Below are 19,387 nucleotides of genomic sequence, written 5' to 3' on the forward strand. Positions count from 1 at the left end.
ATATCCCTGACACCTAAAACAGTACCTGCCACATATTAGGCACTCACATATTTGCCTAATATGTGCCACATATTTGAATTAAAGAAAACATGAATGAACGAATGATGGCTTCTACTTTTTCCTCCGAAGTGACTCAAAATAAGAGTAATGATAGGCATGTGAGCTTGAAGAGTTGGAGAAGACTGATATTGATGTAGTGGATGCTGGGGAAGTCTGAGGCTGCCTAGAAACAGAGAATAGGATGGACAGTAGAGCTGAAGGTTGAACAAGGCTAGAGCTAATGACGATGGGCCTGTATGGTAGAGTGATTTTTCTCTACAAGGGCTTAGCAGACCATGTGAAAAGACGCTGGGCTTGATCCAGGGTCAAGGGTTTGCCAGATAGAGCATGAGAGAATATGAAATTAAGAAAATTGAGAGTATCAGTAAAGGAATGGTTTAAAATAATTTTTCATGTATTCAAGACGGGTAGAAAGAAGAAGGTAGGGGCTAATACCGTGAGAAAAGATAGGGATGTCAGGGGTTCTTCATCTCTTGATGAGGTTAGAGAACACATGAAATGAAAACAAAGGAATGAAAATTCTAGACAGAAATGATATTCCTTACTTAAACTCAGTGAGGCCTTTACCACATGCCTCTGTAGTTAGTTCTGCACCCTTCATCACTACTTATGGGATTAATCCTCGGTCTCTGTCTTCTTGCTAAACTGTAGCCCTATGAGAACAGAGATTCTGTTTGTATTATTCAGTTGCAGTCCTGGTGGTCTTCATGGTATCAAGCATACAGGAGATGCTCAGTAAATGTTTGCTAAGGAAATTAATGAATTGATCAATGTGACTGTGGCTTGAGACCACGGAGTGGGGAAAAGGGGCCAGGATGTGGTCTTGAGCTTGATGACTGAAGTAGAAGGCCAGGGTTGAGGCCTAGACAGACTGAGAAAATCAGTGGATGTATAACCCAGGGTGATGTTGGGGCTTGTAGGGAGACATCACCAAATCCTAAAGTTTTGATAAATGTAGGCAGTGTCCGGGATGTGGGTCATTCATGGAAATGTTGAAGATCTGTCATCAACCCCAGAGAAAGAAAGATTTTTATGGGAGAGTAGAAAACCAATGGTTTGGAAGAAGCAACAATGAAAATATGTTTTCAGGTCTTTGTGACATCTGGAATCTGAAAGAGCAAGCAGCCTCAACTTGGAAAAGATACACAGGAGAAGCAAGGGCCTTGGAGAAGGGCTTAGCTGAAGGTGAAGGGGTAGGTGGTGGAGGGGCTGAAGCTGTAAAGGATCTTGTTTTCCATAGTTTGATTCTCTGTGTTGAATACAGCGGAAAGAATCAGGAGAGCTGAGGGGGTTAGGTGAAGGCATATGAAGCACAGAGCACCCTGGAATCGGTATTCTCTTGTTTTACATTTTCTTTTCTCTCTCTTTTATAAGTGAGGAAAGAGACAAAAATCAACATACTGGAATGGCTATGAACAGGGCTTACGGTTTGTAAAAGAAAGAAGTTTCTAAGCCCTTAACTCCAAGCTGTCCTTTAGCTCTGTGGCCACCACTCCTGCTTTCTTCTCCACAATGGCTTAAAAATTCACATGAACTTGGCTGAGTGCAGTGGCTCACACGTGTAATCCCAGTACTTTGGGAGGCCGAGGCAGATAGATCATCAGGACAGGAGGTCAAGACCATCCTGGCTAACATGATGAAACCCTGTCTCTACTAAAAATACAAAAAATTAGCCGGGCATGGTGGCGGGCACCTGTAATCCCAGCTACTCAGGAGGCTGAGGCAGGAGAATCGCTTGAACCCAGGAGGCGGAGGTTGCAGTGAGCTGAGATGCACCATTGCACTCTAGCCAGGGCGATAGGGTGAGACTCTGTGTCAAAAAAAAAAAAAAAAAAAAAAGAACTTAAAGATTCCCACCCCAACTATTATTAGTGTCTTAACAAAATAGACAGTGAGGATAAAGAAGAAATGGAGCCACTCTGATGTTGGTGATTGCTATCTCCACCTGTCTTTCAAGGAGCCCTAGCACCTGCAAGCCTTGAGGACATAGTGACTCACTCTCACTCTTCCAGGGAAGCCCTTGGGGATCTTGGCGTGGGGAGAGTGAAAGAAAGGAAGAAAGGGGAGGCTGGTTTTCCAAGGCATGGGGCTGAGTTGAAAATTGCAGCATTGTTTATCATGGTTTCCAAATATCGTAAAGTGAGGCCCATTTACTCTTTATCAATGAAAAACAATACTTTAATGATTTAAATTTTAAGAACAAGAGGGATTGCAAACAAAGTGTTTTTAATATCTTTACTGCCTCTGCCATTTCTACAAAGCCTAAATTTGTTAAGTTGTTAAGTAAACTGCTAGTTGATGTCTGGTGATATTTGAAAACTGAAAATAGAAGCAGGAATGCTTCTGGAGGAGAAAAAATATTGTGTAACAAATATGGTTTCTCTTTTTAATTGTTCATAAAAGGTATACCCTTCTAGATCTGATTCGTTCATTCAACAATTATTTATTGAGCACCTGCTATATGCCAAGCAATGTTCTAGGCAGTGGGAATATAGCAGTGAAGTGGTAGACAGGGTCTCTGCCCTCATGGAGCTTTCATTCTTTGGGAGAGACGGATAATACATGGGTAAGTGTTAAGTGCTGGCGTACGTAAATAGACAACTAAAAGTGCTAAGAAGAAAACAAAAGCTGATCAAAGAATTTAGTAAAGGAATGAATGGGAGTCTCTTTTAGAGGAGAGGGCATCTGAGCAGAGATCTTGGTGAAGGGCAGCAATAAGTTTGGGTTCAATGAAATGTGATAGGAGGATAATGGAGGGCTTGGGGTTGAGGGTCAGGGGGTTTGTGGCATGACTTAATTTATGTTTTTAAGAGGTCACTGTTTGATGCATGGAAGGTGCTTTATGGGGTGAATGGTGACATGGAAACAGGGAGACCAACGTTTTCCTGGCTCAGAAGAAAGATGACTGTGTTAGTTCACGTCTTCCTAGAAGAGCCACCAAGGCAAGATTAACTGTGCCAGGATTTTGTTAAGGGAAGGGAGAGAGGGAAGGAAGGGAGGTTAAGTTAGGTGGGAGTGCAGTCTCAGGACATTTCAGCAAGGCCACCAGAGGAGCCCCAGCTCTCCCAGGAACAGGCCTGCCTTAGTATCCCTGGTGCATTGTCACTGGTCGGGTTAAGCCCTTTGAAAGTGTGCCCTCACCCCTGCCCTGCATGGCATGGATGGATTGCAGAGCTTAACAGCTAGGCCCTTGTTCAGCTTCATCCCCTGCAGCAGAAGAATCAGGAGGTGCTTCTGTTTGCCACAACAATGGTGACTGGAACAGAGTGATAAATGAGAGGTGAGAAGTTGTGAGGTTTGGGGTATATTTTGATGGGAAAACAGACTGGACTTATGATAAAAGGGTAGGTGGGGTTTGAGGGAAAGAGAAGAGTCAAAACTTATAGGCTTTTGACCTGATTGGCTGAATGGTGTTGACATGAAGGAGCCTGGGGGAGGAATGAGCTGAGGACCTGCCAATTTCGAGAGTTCTGTTGCTCTTCCCAGTGGTCCCAAGATTGTGATTATTATTCACTTTTGATTCTCCTCTCCCTTCCTACAAAAAGATTGGAGGAGATTCTTTCTATGTTGGACATAGAATGGAATAATTGAAACAGATGAAGAGATATTGGTTGTCCGTATGTTCCCAAGGCTTCATGGCATATGTAATTTGGCGTGTTCTAAGGGTAAAAGGACCATTTAATTTACCTTGATGGATGATCTGGGGTCATTCCCTTTGTTTTAGGTGATTTTGGTCCTGTGAGATTAAAATTAATCTGAATTCCTGGGTTACTGTTTAGAAAGTTTAAAGTGTTTCATACCATTACAGAAAAGGTACTTCAGGTATAAGATGGTAGATTTTTGACTACAGGCCACACAGAGATTGTGCGAGCCATACAGGGGTTTGGATTTAAAGAAAGCCCAAAAGATATGACTTATTATATGGCCTTTGACACATTCAGTAATTTTAAGCACACCTAACTAGGTGAGTAGTTATAAGACAGCATTGTGGGTTCTTCACATTTATTTCATAAGGGATACTACTTACTCCAATCTATATTGCCAAAGAACTAAGTTAGGTTTATTATGTATGTTTATAAAAAAAACTTAAAATAATTTAACCATTCTTCACGTTATTGTGGTTTGAAACATCTACTTTGCTTATGACCTAATTCTCACATTCTTTTTAAACAAATAGTGTGTGATTCCCTCTACCACATACCAGGCCCTGTCAGGTGCTGAGGAAATAGGATAATAAGAAGACCCTGGCCCCAGAAGCCCATAGTTAGCAGAGGAATGTAACCATCTATACACTACATACGCTAGTTATAATGCAATGTTGGGGGTGCTACATTGCCAAGGATTGCAATGTTCCAAGAAAGTACAGAGAAGGAAGATGTTATCCTAAAGGGAAAATGATGACTTAGTCTCTGTGGTGGAATGTTTGTCAGGGAGAGGAAAGAAGAGCTTTACAAGGAAGAAGAGTCTAGTGTGAACAGCAACCAAATCAGACATAAAAGTACATGCCATGGATGGGCAGTTCTGAAGTCTGGGAGCCTAGATAACCTACCCAGGAGGGAGATGAAGCTTGAATCTCTTTGTATTCTGTGCCAAGGAATTTGGAATTTATCCTAGGGATAATGTGCACTGTCGAATGATTGTGAGCTAGAGAATGGATATGAAGAAGTTTCCATTTAAGAAAGAACATGATGTTGACAGTGTTGAGAGTCAGAAGGCACAGGTGGCCATCTCTGAGTGGGACAAAGGGACAGTGGCTCTGTAACTGTTGCAGTAGTCCAGGTGAGACATCATTATTGGGACCTAAACCGGGACAGGGATCCTGAGAGTATGGATGGAGTATGCAGGACAGACCAACAGGCAATTCTGGATTGGGGGTCGGGGAGCCACCTGAGTCATGAAATAGAGGGGAAAACAAGATGGCTGTGAAGTTCTAATTTCCACACAGGGGGTCGGAAGACAGTATGCTTTGGTTGGAAAAGTTAGGCAGACCTGGGTTCAATTTGCTTAGATATGTTACTTTACTTCTATCAGCCTTAGTTCCTCATATGTAAAATGGAAACAGAAAATCCAACCTTGAAGTATTTTGTGGGATAGATGGTGATGCAGTCCACTGAGTAGAATTGAAAACTCAGAAGGAAAAGACAAGTATGGGGTAAAAGATAGTGGGAATCTGGGAAAATTATCTCAGTCTTCATGACAATCCTATGAGGTGTAGGTGGTATTACTGCCATCATTTTATAGGAGAACATATGGAGACATAGAGGGAATAACTTGACTAAGCCCACATAGAAGAAGTGGGATTTGAATCTGAGCTGAAATTCAATTCTGATTCCAGAACCTAGACTTAATTCCCATGTTCTGCAGCCTCCTAAGTCTTTCATCATATATATATACACACATACTGTGCATATCCTCTAAATCAAAGCCTTATGGAACTTCCTGTACTCTGTGTAGTAACCCATAACCCTGATATCTTTTATTCTGTTGTTTGTTAAAAAGAAAGAAAAAAGAAAAAAATTGTTGGGTACAACCTATTGAGTTTATGAACTTTTCATGAGCCATGACCCACAATTCAAAAAACATAGACATAGAGCTAGGAAAGAATAAATGGGGTTTCTGTGGCTTCTGTCAGCAAGTAGCATTGCATTTTTTTGTTGTTTGGTCTTTAACCAATTATTTTGAACTCCAATTGTCCCAGGAAGAGATTACTTCTCCAATAATTCTGCTGGGTAAGTCCATGTTACCCTTGGCCTGTTTTCTGTCTTAGAGGAGCAGAAGAGGTTTTAGTTGCAGATGACCTGGGCAAGTGGTAGTGCTCATAGTCCAAGTGTTCTCTCACTAATCCCTCTCTTCTATAAACTGCAGTCTTTAACTGACCATCCCACAGTTCTTTATGTGTCACCCTTCCCATGTGTATCAGACAGATCTAGTCTTTGCACCTTCGCACGTGCAGCATCTAGCACAGCACCTGGAACAGAGTAGTGGCTCAGTATGTGCCAGATGATGGGGTATACCAGCTGGGCTGGCTTGCCATCTCTTCAGTACAGATGCTGTCTCTGCCAAGCGGCCAGCCAGATGTTTGAAGTCTGGGAGCTTGCAAGAGTGGTACTAATCTAGATCTACTGTTCCTGGACAGGCCTTGTTTGTTTTACAAGGAAAAGATTACTCATAGATTTGAAGACTCTAGTCCAATTCTACCATTGTCATCCCAAACACAAGCTAGAAAATTAAATTTGAGAAACATTAATGTACCAGTGTGACAATGGGAAAACTATATGAAACTTTGACTACATGGAACCTCCTAAAAGGATTTTAGTGTAGAATAGAATTAATAAATAATAGAGCCTCCGAAGATAGTAATTATTGGTAGAAGAATAAAATAAACATTACATCTTATAATAATTGCTCCCAAGGAATATGCATCTTAGCCCGATAGAGATTAGGGAATTGGAGGAAAAAAATATGTACATGTATACCCATAAACGTAAATATGTGTAGATATATATGTATGTATATATACACATATATATGTAGATTTATATATATATAGATTCACTGTGTTTACAATGAAGGAAGCTGAAACTGCCATTTTCAGGACTTTGTTAACATAGGTTTTTGCTTCTTTAGTTCAAAATTAGAGCACAAGAACATTTGCTTGGACTTTAGTGCATTATTTAATCAAGTAAACGTGATTAAGAAGTAAAGTTCTGCTTGAATGCTTAAATACCTCTTTAAAAAATAAAGGCAAACCTTTTTTTAGTTGAACATTGAAGTTGATCACATATAACTAAAAGGCAAAGGAACACCCAGATCAGCACAGGAAAAAACAGGCTTAGCTTGCAACTTGAGAAATTTAAGATAGTTATAGGAATGCATTTTTACTAAAAACCATTGCTAAATCAATGCAGGCAAATGAGGATCTATCCTGTTTCTCCTCACCCGAGAGAAGATTAGACCACGTTTCTTGGTAATACAGCCTCAGGTTTGTGTGTTCTTGCTGAGCACAAACAATAGGCCAGCTGACCTTTCACATTCCCACCCAATCCTGTAATTCAGCTTCATACCTCCCCTTTCAGCACAGCTTTCCAAACAGTAGCCAGGACTCCTTGTACTCTTTAAGTATTGCCACTGTAAAAGCTCACAGCATGCCAGCAGGTATTTGCGAAGATTGTGATGATGTTTTCTAAGAGTTCATTTAAAACTAGAGCCCTTAATCAGTTTCTATTCATTCCTCTTTATAGTTTAACTTTCTGTTAGGTGGAACCATATGAAATTGCCATCTCCGCACATCACAAAGACCAAATATCTGAAATTTCATATGGCCAACCTATAGTTGAAAATATGTCAGTGCTTTCTATATATTTTGTGTTTTGCTTGGATTATTGTGCATTATTTTGTTTTGTTTTTGTTTTCCAGCAATTGGGAGCAGTAGTTTCAGCCCACGACCAACTCACCAGTTCTCTCCACCACAGATTTACCCTTCCAAGTAAGATGTATTTTCTCTTAATCAATAAATAACTTCTCTGAGTAGACTTTTATTTATTTAAAGTTATGTCTGTGCCCACATGTTCCATCTTAATTTAAATGAAAGTGCATTTCATAGAGATGTAAATATATTGATACAAATTTATTTTGAGCATCATGTAGTGGAGACACTGAAGTATTTCAGTGCTTTGTCAATTCTGTGTGAAAGTTTAAGATACAATATTTAGCTGGAATTTGTGATGTGGTTGTTAATCGGTTTGCATGTTTCCATCTAATGCATGGGCTTTCTATTTTCTGTCATTTCTGACAAATAGCAGACCATACCCACATATTCTCCCTACCCCTTCCTCACAAACTATGGCTGCATATGGGCAAACACAGTTTACCACAGGAATGCAACAAGCTACAGCCTATGCCACGTACCCACAGCCAGGACAGCCGTACGGCATTTCCTCATATGGTGAGTAACCTGCAATTGTAGTGGTGGCGTTATCGCATGGGCATGCATGTATTAACATATTTGAGTGGTACTTAAAGACCCAATCCTTGGCCAATTTAGAACGTGTTGTCACCTTCTGTGTCTAAATTCTTAGTATGATTGTTTCTAAAGAGCATTATAAGAACTGGTAGCTCCTTATCTTGAGGTCAGAGGTAGCGAAAAGATTATGTGGTTCGTATGCCTTCTTGCTCTCATTTTTCTCGATTTATATCTCAACCCTGAATTTGCCATTTGAGCACTGGGCTCTGGAATCCAAAATATTTTTGTGCATATTTGTGATAAAACGTCTGTGAATGAAGTCTTTTGGGGTACAGATTCATTTCCTATTTATCAGATGCCTAGCTGTGATTAGTGACGTACAAGTAGAATTCAACAAACTCTTGCTTTAAACTCGAGGGTGGTAATAGTCTCAAATTTCAGCATTATCAACCATTAGGAAAAGTGATCTATATATCACTGCCTGGAGTGTACTTTGAAGAGGCAAATCAGGAAACATTTAAAGCTCACATGGACATTTGTTCCTTCCCACCTGGAGATTATCTTTATCTTGGTGTAATTTAACTCACTTTTTATGGGTCAATACCTGTAAATTAAAAATAAATCCAACAAAATCCTAAAGCTTAATTAAAAAAAAATTTCAGAATTTTAAAATACCTTTTCTTCCATTAAATTGTTATTGCAATTCTAAGTAGATTGAACTGAATAGAAACACTTGAATTATTGGCATTTTATTAAGAAAAGAATAAAAACTAGTGATCAAGGAATAGTACATGGACACTTGGAGGAAAAGATTGATAGAATAAGTAATTCTGTGCAACAAGTACAGAATTTGTTGTGACCAGTATTCTAATTGTGCTTCTGCTTGATACTGTTTTGTAGTATTCTTTTCTGTGGTATATAAAAAGAATTAATGCTCTTCTTTAAGTATTTCATTAATAATTAGAAGGTAAATTACTTTATTCCTTTTAATTCTATCTCAAACAAAATCAACTGTATATGAATTTCTTATAAAATATATACAAATAATCTAAATTATGTACGACTTCAGCATTTATAGTTTTATTTTAAAACCATCCGAACCAATGTTTTCTAGATAGGTATTTTTAAAGTAGACTTTAGAGACAGCCTTAAAATGGAATTTTTAAAACTAGCTCTCTTTTCCATAACTTTTATTCACAGTTTCTCATAACAATATTAGCTATGGATTAAATTTAGCTGGAATTTACTTTCAAACTATTCTTGTACTACAAGAAGGAAAAGCATCAGCTCCCATTCTATAATAGAAGTCAAGGCAGTCTTTGATTTACATTCTCAAAATTTATTTGTGAGATGGTTATTTGAAGTATAAATGTATTTTCCAGTCCACACAGTTCTAAAGTACTGTCAGTCTACCAGTACTGCCATTGGAAGGTGCCATTCCCATCACTGCCCTGGCTACCAGCCACACATCTTTCTTCTTCCTTCTCCTCCCCATTCAGTCTTTGTGGGACCTGGACATCTCCCTTTGCCAATTTCTGAGCTCTGGGTTAGGGGTTCCTCCAGTTCTAAACCATTAATGAATGTCCTTGTCTGAAATAGCTGTTCAAAGAGTGTGAGATGAGCAAAAGATCTGGGAATAGAATCAGAACTAGCAGAGTGAGGATGGGGATTTTAATGGGATAAGGGAGGGGGAGAGAGCGAGGCTCAGCGTGAAGGGCTTTGATTCCAGAGTTTTCCACGGTTATAAATTCCCAGGGAATAATTTTCAGTTCTTAGCATTTTCCTAATAACCCCCATCTTCTCTTTTGGGAACTTGAGTAGAAGGAGATGCCCTGCGTACTTCTGATCCAAAAGTTCTATTTTTGGGGCCAGTGCATTGAAAAATATGGCATCCTTCTCCCCTTTGCTCATTCATGAAGGAAGAGCACATAGCTTGGGTTTTAACTGCTGATAGTCAAGGCTCAGATGGTCTTACAAAACTTTCTCCAAGGACTTGTACTCTTGACTTTTTATTTAGACCCTGTAAGAAAAGGTTGGTGTATCTTTTTTATCATGAGAATGATAGATCAGTGGGGAAACACAAATTCATTCTGTTTTTTTTTGCTGGATCTGCTTGGAGTCTGCCAGTGAAATGAGTTTGCCACCTTGTATGTAGAAGTCACAGAGATAGGTGTGGCAATGGGTGCTTTCTACCTCTTTCTGCCTTTCCTTACATGTTCTTATCACAAAGATCCCCATCTGGAACCAATAGGCTAGAAACAGAATAAAAATACATAAATTAGGCCGGGCGCAGTGGCTCACACCTGTAATCCCAGCACTTTGGGAGGCCGAGGCGGGCGGATCACGAGGTCAGGAGATCTAGACCATCCTGGCTAACACGGTGAAACCCCCTCTCTACTAAAAATACAAAAAATTAGCCAGGCATGGTGGTGGGTGCCTGTAGTCCCAGCTACTTGGGAGGCTGAGGCAGGAGAATGGCATGAACCTGGGAGGCGGAGCTTGCAGTGAGCTGAGATTGCGCCACTGCACTCGAGCCTGGGTGACAGAGCGAGACTCTGTCTCAAAAAAAATACATGAATTATTGGTATTTTATTGGTATAGGTGAAGGCTGGAAGCAGATCAGTATAGTCTCAAATGCAGCAAGAGGTGGAAAATCCCTAGGGGTGACAACATGGAAAGAAAGGGATTTTCTAAAGCCATCATGCCACCTGTCTGGGGCAGGTGTATTTCCAGGGACCATTTCTATGTGTGGGTTATTCATTGGTTTGGGATTACCTTTACAGGGAAAATCACATTTTTAAAATGTTAAGGTTGTGTTAAGACTTAAATGTTAAGGTCATTATGAAGTTATTTAGAGATACTGCAGGAATTAAAGTAGGCACTCTCAGCCAAGAGAAAGATTCTCCCACTGCCTTAAAACAATTACCTAGCTGTACTCTGCTGATGAGATTCCCCTAAAATGGAAATAAACAGTAAGACTACTGTGTATTCTAGATCCTAAAGATATCATTTATCTTAAGTATGAAGCAAAATTATTAAAAAATGTGAATTCCCTTGGCAGAAATTTTCCTTCCCTCCCTCTATGAGAATGAAGGAGAGTTGTTAACATGTATGACTGTCTTTAATTGTAATTAATTAAAGACAGAGCTGAGCCCCATACCTCAGTGCTGCCAAATCCAAGTCCCAAAATTACGATGTTAGCCTGGTGTTTGGGGAAGTATTTGGGGGCCACAGATACATCATTTTTATATTATCATATGATAAAAACAAAGGTACTTTAGACTACATCGAAAACAATTATAGTCAAATATTTCACACTAACAGGGACAAAAGGAAACTGCTGGTCAACCTCACTTGTTTATAAATCACTGCTGTTTTATAAGATTCAGCTCATTAGTATTCTGCTTCCTTTGTGCTTATTTTCTGATAGGACCTAGATATTCAGGAAAAGCCTTTCCACCGTGTTGTTTAGTTCTGTGCCCAGTATTGCTTCTTTGGACTTCAAAATGAGTTGGTACTGAAATCAGCTTTGTAGTAGAAAGAGTAAAGGAGGGAAAAATACTGTGATGGTATAGGATCTAATTAATATTTTTTAATATAAAAAAGGATTTTATTTTTAACACTAGTCAATATAGCAACTTTGGGATCATTTAGCTAAAATTTAATTATGGCTATTTCTTTACTGTGAAGGAGATGATCTTCAACTCTTACATAATTAAAACAACAAAATTAAGTATGAAAATATATCACTGGAGTTACATTTTATAGAAGGGATATGTCTTGAAGTGCAATAAAACAAGAGAGAATAATGTGAATAGACATTCAAATCTGTAATCCTGGATTTAAAAAACTGAAGTTGTACTTTATGGTATTTCACTGAATGCATGTATACCCTTTATTTTTGAGATAAGACTGGGGAAGTATTTGTAGTTAAACGGTTGTGGAAGTGTATGTTTTTGTATATTTACCAGCTTTTGAAAATGGACAGATAGATAAGCTATCACTAACTGATTTAGGTGCATTGTGGGCAGGCATCAAGACTGAAGGTGGATTGTCACAGTCTCAGTCACCTGGACAGACAGGATTTCTCAGCTATGGCACAAGCTTCAGTACCCCTCAACCTGGACAGGCACCATACAGCTACCAGATGCAAGGTCTGTATATACACATTGCTATTTTCCTTAACCCTGTAGGTTGATAGCTAACTTCTAAAGTAGAACCTGATGTTCCATGTAAATAGTAAATGATGATGGCAACTGGATTGGGCTTAGAGGCAGGACACCTGCTTCTAGTTTAATTCATCACTTACCTATTTTCTAGGCCTAAATTTCCATATTTATAACATCAGGGGGTTAGACTGGATGATCTATAACATTCTTTCCAAAAAGCACTAAGATTTTTTGTGAAGTTGACATTTTTGCCTTTGTGTCTTCTGTCAGTTATAAAAGAAATGAAAAAGTCAAAAGTCAGCCATGTAGGAGGTTGTGATATGGCATGTACTAAAAACTTACGCACTTGGTATTACCATCCAACTTTTCCAAAAGGGCTGTTTTCTTTATTTTCATTATGAAGTGAAGCTTGGGGAGTGACAGTCATAGCTGTAGAAATAAAGTATGTGATAAGTGTTGAATAATGATCTCCCAAAGAACAGCTTGATCAGATTTACAGACACCCGGTGAATCTTTAAGAAAATGCTTGTAAGAATCAGTCCCTGGGTTCTGTTTTTGAAACTACAGACAAAACATAATGTAAGTACAAGTCAAATGGAATGACAGCTGTCATTGTCAAAGCTGGTCTCAAGAATACATAGACATTACTTAAAGTTAGCACATTGTTATCTTGCAAATAGATCTTTAAAGTGCTTGAGAATAGTTCTCACATAATTTAAACATTTTCCTAGTATCTTCTCTTTACTACAGTTAAGTTCAACGAATCATATTTGGCCTCCTAATAGTGCCAATCCATAGTTGAATTAAATCCCTGATGATCTCTTTTTGATTGAAGGGGTTCTTTTTATAGTTGTTATTGTTTTTATATATTTTAGCTTATTCTTCATTACATTAATAATATTTATCACAGACAAATTAGAAAATACAGAGAAGCAAAAATATAGTCTATGTCTCATACATTTATTATTATCATTATGATATATGTTTGTCTAGATATACAGCATGGGCCCATTATTTAATACAGTATTGCAACCTGCTGTTTTTAGTAACGAGTACATTTTAATCATCTTTCACATCAATAAGTTCTGTTCTATGGTATCCTTTTAATGGCTACATGGAATTAGCTAAATAGGTATATCTTATTTGACTAATTCCCTAAATAGATATCTCTTATTTAACTAATTCCCTACTATTTGACATTTAGAGCAATGCTATGCATATCTTATCTACACACCTTTAATTATTTCCTTTGAATAAGTTTAAGTATAGAATTTCTAAGTAAATTGTTTTATGCTCCTTTAAGGATTTCCTATATATTTACACAAGGAAGGGCTGTGTGTTAAAGTATACACATTTGATATCTTTCTTTGAAAAAAGTGTCATTTTGGTAGGTACAAGATTTTGTTTTTATACACATTTAGAAAAAACATAAAATGTTTTTTCTCTTCAGTGGTTGTCCTCTTTATCTTATTATTTTTCACATTAAAGATCTTAGCCTTTTTAAATGTCTTATTAATATGTTTCCTTAAGAATGATATATTTTTTTATTTATCATTTTTAAGAGTCTATTTTCCTGTATAGCAAACTACAATTTTAGTGGACAAGATCATTAACCTTTTCATATTTGATTTTGCATTTGATTCAAAAGGCCTGAACTATAAAGTTTTGACATATTCAGTGATTATAAAATAAAAACTATTTTATAACAGATAGCATTTATTGGTAGAAGGATATTATTTATGTGCCTGATTCCAAAACTTTTATGCAGCCTTGGAAAAGAACTGTTCTGCACATGCTGAATATCAATTGAGTAAAGGAATATAAAGAACAAAAAGTGATGGAAAGACTTTATTAATGAATTTAACAGTCCTAGGCTCTAGTAATGAAATGGATCATAAGGCAGACAAGGTCTGTTTGCTCATAGAGCTTTCATTCTTGCCAAAGAGAGAGACAGTAGACAAGCAACCAACTAAATTATGCAATTGCAGATTCCTCCGGGAGACATCAGGAAAATAAAGAGTGCTGGAGGGGTCCCAGGGTCTAGCAGGGTGCCCGTGGTATCCCGGTCTCCTTGAGGAGAAGTGGATCCTAAAAGTGGGAAAGAGGCAAGTGAAGTGCCCTGCCCAGAGCAGAGCTACAGAATTGTATGGTTCTGGGCCTGCGCCCATCCGCAGCCTTGCCGTTACCCGTCCACCAAAAGCTAAAGCTAAGTACAGAAACGGAGAGTTAGCATCTAGAAACTTTCATAGTCAGTCAATAATAAATTTTATGTTTATTGAATCAAATAATAATTTTTTAAAATGAGACTTATACTGTCTCGTTTTTTAGAAAATTTTTTTTCTTTTAGAAGTACATTACTTTGTATTTTGCTCAGTTGTCAGTCTGTGAAGGATTGGAGGAAAAAACCGATCCTGGACCTCAGATAGTTTGAGAAATATTGTGCTTTAGAGTTACTTTCATCTTGCTCTTCTCCCAGATCAAAACTTATGCAGCAGGAACAATTCAGAAAAAGACAAACCAGCCATTACAGTATAGTACATAAAAAAGGGGAAATGAATGAGTAGAAAAGGAAATGAATTTGGAAGAAAATAAAATTATCATTTAAAAGAAATAAGGACATGTATAGCACCAAATAAGGCACTGCTTTTCTATCCATAGATTTATTATCATCTGGGCTTACTGGATATTGCATTAAAACTTTTTGTGTGTTTTTATACATCCCTTAGTTGAATGGCCTTTCTGTGGGACATTAGGACCCATTTCCCATGACTGAGGCATTATTTCACATGACTATCTTTATAATGATAATTTACTCAGTTTTAGACTATTGGATATACAGGTTGAGTATTCCTAATCCAAAAATCTGAAATCCAAAATGATTCAAAATTTAAAACTTTTTGAGCACTCACGTGATTCTCAAAGAAAATGCTTATAGGAGCATTCTGGATTTCAGATTTTTGGATTAGGAATGCTCAACCAGTATATAATGCAAATATTCCAAAATTTGAAAAAAATTCAAAATCCAAAACATTTCTGGTCCCAAGCATTTCAGATAAGGGATATTCAACCTGTAATATGACTTCCACATATTAAGCCAGATGATCATATACTATTAATTTGAAAATTAACTTGCCAAAATGATGATGGATAATGCTATATAATTTGCTACAGAATGTATATGGCCAGATTTGGGTACTTAATTGTGATTAATATGTAGTTCTTAAATATTAAATGCAGTATGTATACTGCTTCTCATTATTCAATGATTTTGTGCACCTAGTTGTGGGAGTCTGTTGACCTTTGAGCATCTTTTTAACACATGTTTTTTAATATAGCAATTTCTACAATGTCTAAAATTATTTTCAAAATTCCCTCAGTTCTTTTAATCCTTAATGAATAACAGTGATTATTTGCTTATATCAATTTCATCTTATAGCTATTAAAATGTATTTGAATCCTGGATGAGAATATATTTTGGCAATATGGGGGATATTTTTGCCTAGCTTTATTTCCGGGAAATCTTTTCAACTTTAAAAATATAAGGTATGATGACTAGTTATTCAGAGATTTACCTGTTCAAATTTAATATCAGAATTTCACAATGATAGAAGAACTATTCTAGTAGCCCAGGGGAAATATTCTAGTAGCCCCAAAAACTGAAGTGTGACATGTATGCATCCTCTAAGTGTTTTGCTGATTAATTTAAAGAAAACTTATGATGATCACCTCTTTGGTTCTATCAGACTTAGAAAGACTGGAATAAAGGTACAGTGAAATCTGGCTTCCTGGTTAGCAGTATGGGTTCTGGAGTAAGATTGGCTGTCAGCAGTTCTACCTTTGCTTTCTGTGGGCCTTCAGCATGTGACGACTCCTTCACATGTGTTTCCTTATCTGGAATATGGGCATGAGATCTACTCCCACAATACTGTTGTGAGATATCATTGAGATTGCCTGTAAATCACTCTGACCAACCTGTGGTACATAGTAAGAACTCAAATCATTGTTGTCAATTTTACTGCTCTCATTGCAGTGGTGATGTAGTTACTATTATTTTCATTATTATTATTATGGTCCAGCTTTCTGGAATAGTTCCAGATTAGGTAGCATTACCTAAATACTCCTTCTCTTCCCCCCACAACACACAAAGTGTAATTAAAATTTTAATATGTGTAATAATATATATAACAAAATATATTTTAGCCATGAAAGAGAACTTTAAGAAACCAATAACCAAATAAGCATAGCAAAAAAGGAGCCAGATGTAATTAATATGCTGGCATGGAAGGAAACTTACTATCAACAAAGGTCAAGCTTTTTGTACATGATACCGAAAAAGCGGGGGAAAAACAACATGAAGAAGAAAATCGGGAGAGAGGAAAAGCTGTGTGGTGGCAGTGGTGAATGGGGTGTTGGAAAATAAGAGTGAGGAAGCAAGGAAGAGCCACTGGCAAAAAATAAACTCAGCTTTGCAGTGGTGGTGGGAGAGAGAGAGTCATCAACCAAGTCCTTGTTGATCATGGGCCCTGCAGTCACATCTCTGCTTTGAGTGCTAAGAATGGGTGGAGAAAGAGATCTCCACCAGTCATTGAAGCATCAAATTGTTTAGTTCAGAAAATTTAGGGAAGAAGATGGGAATGTGATAAGCTGTGCTATGTAGAGATGGAAAACTCTAGTGCCCATACAACAAAATAAAATAACAGTTGACATTTATTGTTTACTTTTTATATGCCAAGGACTAACCTAGTTATTTCCCTTGTGACATCTTATTTAATCTTTACATAACTCTGAACAGTAACTTTGAAAAGATAAGAACCTATGGCTCACGCCTGTAATCCCAGCACTTTGGGAGGCCGAGGTGGGCAGATCACCCAAGGTCAGGAGTTTGAGACCAGCCTGGCCAACATGGCAAAACCCCATCTCTATTAAAAATACAAAAATTAGCCAGGTGTAATGTCACATGCCTGTAATCCCAGCTACTTGGGAGGCTGAGGTAGGAGAATCTTGGGACCATGAGGTTCAGTGAGACAAGATCGTGCCACTGCACTCCAGCCTGGGCAATGGAGTGAGACTGTGATTTCAAAAAACTAACTAACTAAATAAATAAATAATAAGAACCTGAAAATGCTAAAGAATGCATAAAATTAGTAATTTAGTTTGTATAATATCAACAGTTAAGAATGGCTACTCAAAACGGAGAATGTCTTAGAACTGTCAGACCTTGTTGTTGTACATACACCTAAATTACAGAGCTCGCATGAGTGGCTTTTAAAGAAAACTACAAAAAGCCAAAATGTTGTTTCATCTTTCAATTTTTCTGAAGGGCAGGCTTGATCGTTAGAACTAAACCATTGCATTACATACTTAGTTATATAACTAGTCAAACACCAATTCATGAAGCTCTAAAAAAAACTTCTTAGAAAACTCATTTCTGAGCACTGTCAGTGCTTTAACACTTGCACAGCCTTTTAAGAGCAGATTTGGCAATTTACGGCCATTTTGCCACTGTCAAACCTTGTGAACTGGGCCAGCCTTACTTGGTGCCCTCATTTGCTCAAGTGATCCGTCTGGAATCACCCTTTCAGCTCCAACTTTCAACACTTCTGTCCTGCCAAGCAGGCTTCTGTGAATCTGACACATGCCATTTTAAACTAAACAAGGATCAGATTTTCGTCGTGCATGCTCTAATACTAAAATTCCATGAAATAAAACCTCAGTGATTGGGAAATCTGATTGTTTTCACCTTTGCTGTAAGATCACTGGAAAATTCTATTCATGATTTAATTTTTCTTTTGTGTACCACTAAAAGATTAGAAACTTAAGTTCAGCTGAGAAAGACAAAGTGTTCTTCTTCGTAAACAACTGTAGAGTTCAACCTGAGGAGGTGAAATCTTTGCTTATTCATTTTTGACATTTTCCTGTTCCACAGTGTTAGCTTTGGTTTTTCTGGAAGAAGTTTTGGAATGGTCTGAGGGGGTTTTTCTTCACACACCATTGACAAAGCTGATGCAGATGAGTTAGCTGAATGGGTGGGTGTGGATGGACAGAGTGTGCCTGGAGACCCTTGGGTCAGTTCTGCAAACAATATGTTTTTACTGCTGCTTACCAATCAAAGGGCACTGGCCACAATAGTGAAATGGGGTGTTGTGTGTGAGTTTGTGCGTGTGTGCACGCAGGCATGAAAGGTAAGAAAACTGCTTAGCAGAAGCAGCTTCGGCCTCTGATTGCTTTCACAGAATATCTCCCCAGTGTGTCATAAATAACCTTTATTCTCCTTTTATGTAAAAGAAACAACTAACTTGAAATCAAACCTTTAAAAATGCAAGGTCTGTACCTATCGCTGGTGTCGCCATCCATTTAACTCCACATATAACATAGATTTATGGTTCCATCTAATACAGAAAACAATGAGCTATCTTTATAATGGTGGTGCCCAATCATATGAGGAAAATAAAATTTTGTTTAGCAATTTGGCTGAGGTAAGGAAGTCTGTAGTTCACGTGCAAACAGTTTTCACACACCTACAAAACAAAACCATTAAAATTAAGTTGTTACTTAACTGGTTAAGCCTCAGCTCTGTGGAAAACCCAGCTTTCCATAATAGCTTAGTTCTAGTGATTCTAGACTATTAAAGATAATGAACATCTTTAGTCATATTTTAATCTCCAGTATCTAGTATTATGTCTAAAATATACAAATGTTTGTTAGAAGTGGAGAGGTCTATGTCACAATGAATGTTAGAAATTAAGGTTCATTAAAAAACTCTGATTTTCTTCATTTGGGGAAATGAATTTGGAATGTAGCATAATAAAAATTCAGTTAATTCACCATTTAGAAGAGCAAAGACAAAGTTATGGAATCAACCTAAATGCCCATCAATGGTAAACTGGATAAAGAAAATGTGGTACATATACACCATGGAATACTATGCAGCTATACAAAAAGAATGAGATCATGTCCTTTGCAGGAACATGGATGGAGCTGGAGGCTATTATCCTTAGCAAACTAACACAAGAACAGAAAACCAGCTACCATATGTTCTCACCTCTAAGTGGGAGCTAAATAATGAGAACATATGGACTTGTAGAGGGAAACAACACACACTGGGACCTGTCAGAGAACGAAGGGTGGGAAGACAGAGAGGATCAGGAAAAATAACTAATGTGTACTAGGCTTAATACCTGGGTGATGAAATGAT

General features: G+C 37.8%; 1 protein-coding gene across 7 annotated transcripts in view; it reads left to right on the forward strand.

Moving 5' to 3' along the window:
* The window catches only part of EYA1 (EYA transcriptional coactivator and phosphatase 1), a 331,367-nt gene that overhangs the window by 199,121 nt on the left and 112,859 nt on the right, over positions 1-19,387 (forward strand). For 3 of the 7 annotated variants that reach the window (XM_031014148.3, XM_004047138.5, XM_063709217.1), the window contains 3 exons: positions 7,477-7,546; positions 7,860-8,005; positions 12,040-12,177. In XM_031014148.3, the coding sequence (XP_030870008.2) occupies positions 7,477-7,546; positions 7,860-8,005; positions 12,040-12,177 (354 nt within the window). The remainder of the gene's footprint in view (positions 1-7,476; positions 7,547-7,859; positions 8,006-12,039; positions 12,178-19,387) is intronic. The other 4 variants (XM_055349601.2, XM_055349605.2, XM_055349602.2 and 1 more) reach the window with 3 other exon arrangements.

This window comes from Gorilla gorilla, chromosome 7 (genome assembly GCF_029281585.2).
Source record: "Gorilla gorilla gorilla isolate KB3781 chromosome 7, NHGRI_mGorGor1-v2.1_pri, whole genome shotgun sequence".
NCBI classification, from domain to species: Eukaryota; Metazoa; Chordata; class Mammalia; order Primates; family Hominidae; genus Gorilla; species Gorilla gorilla.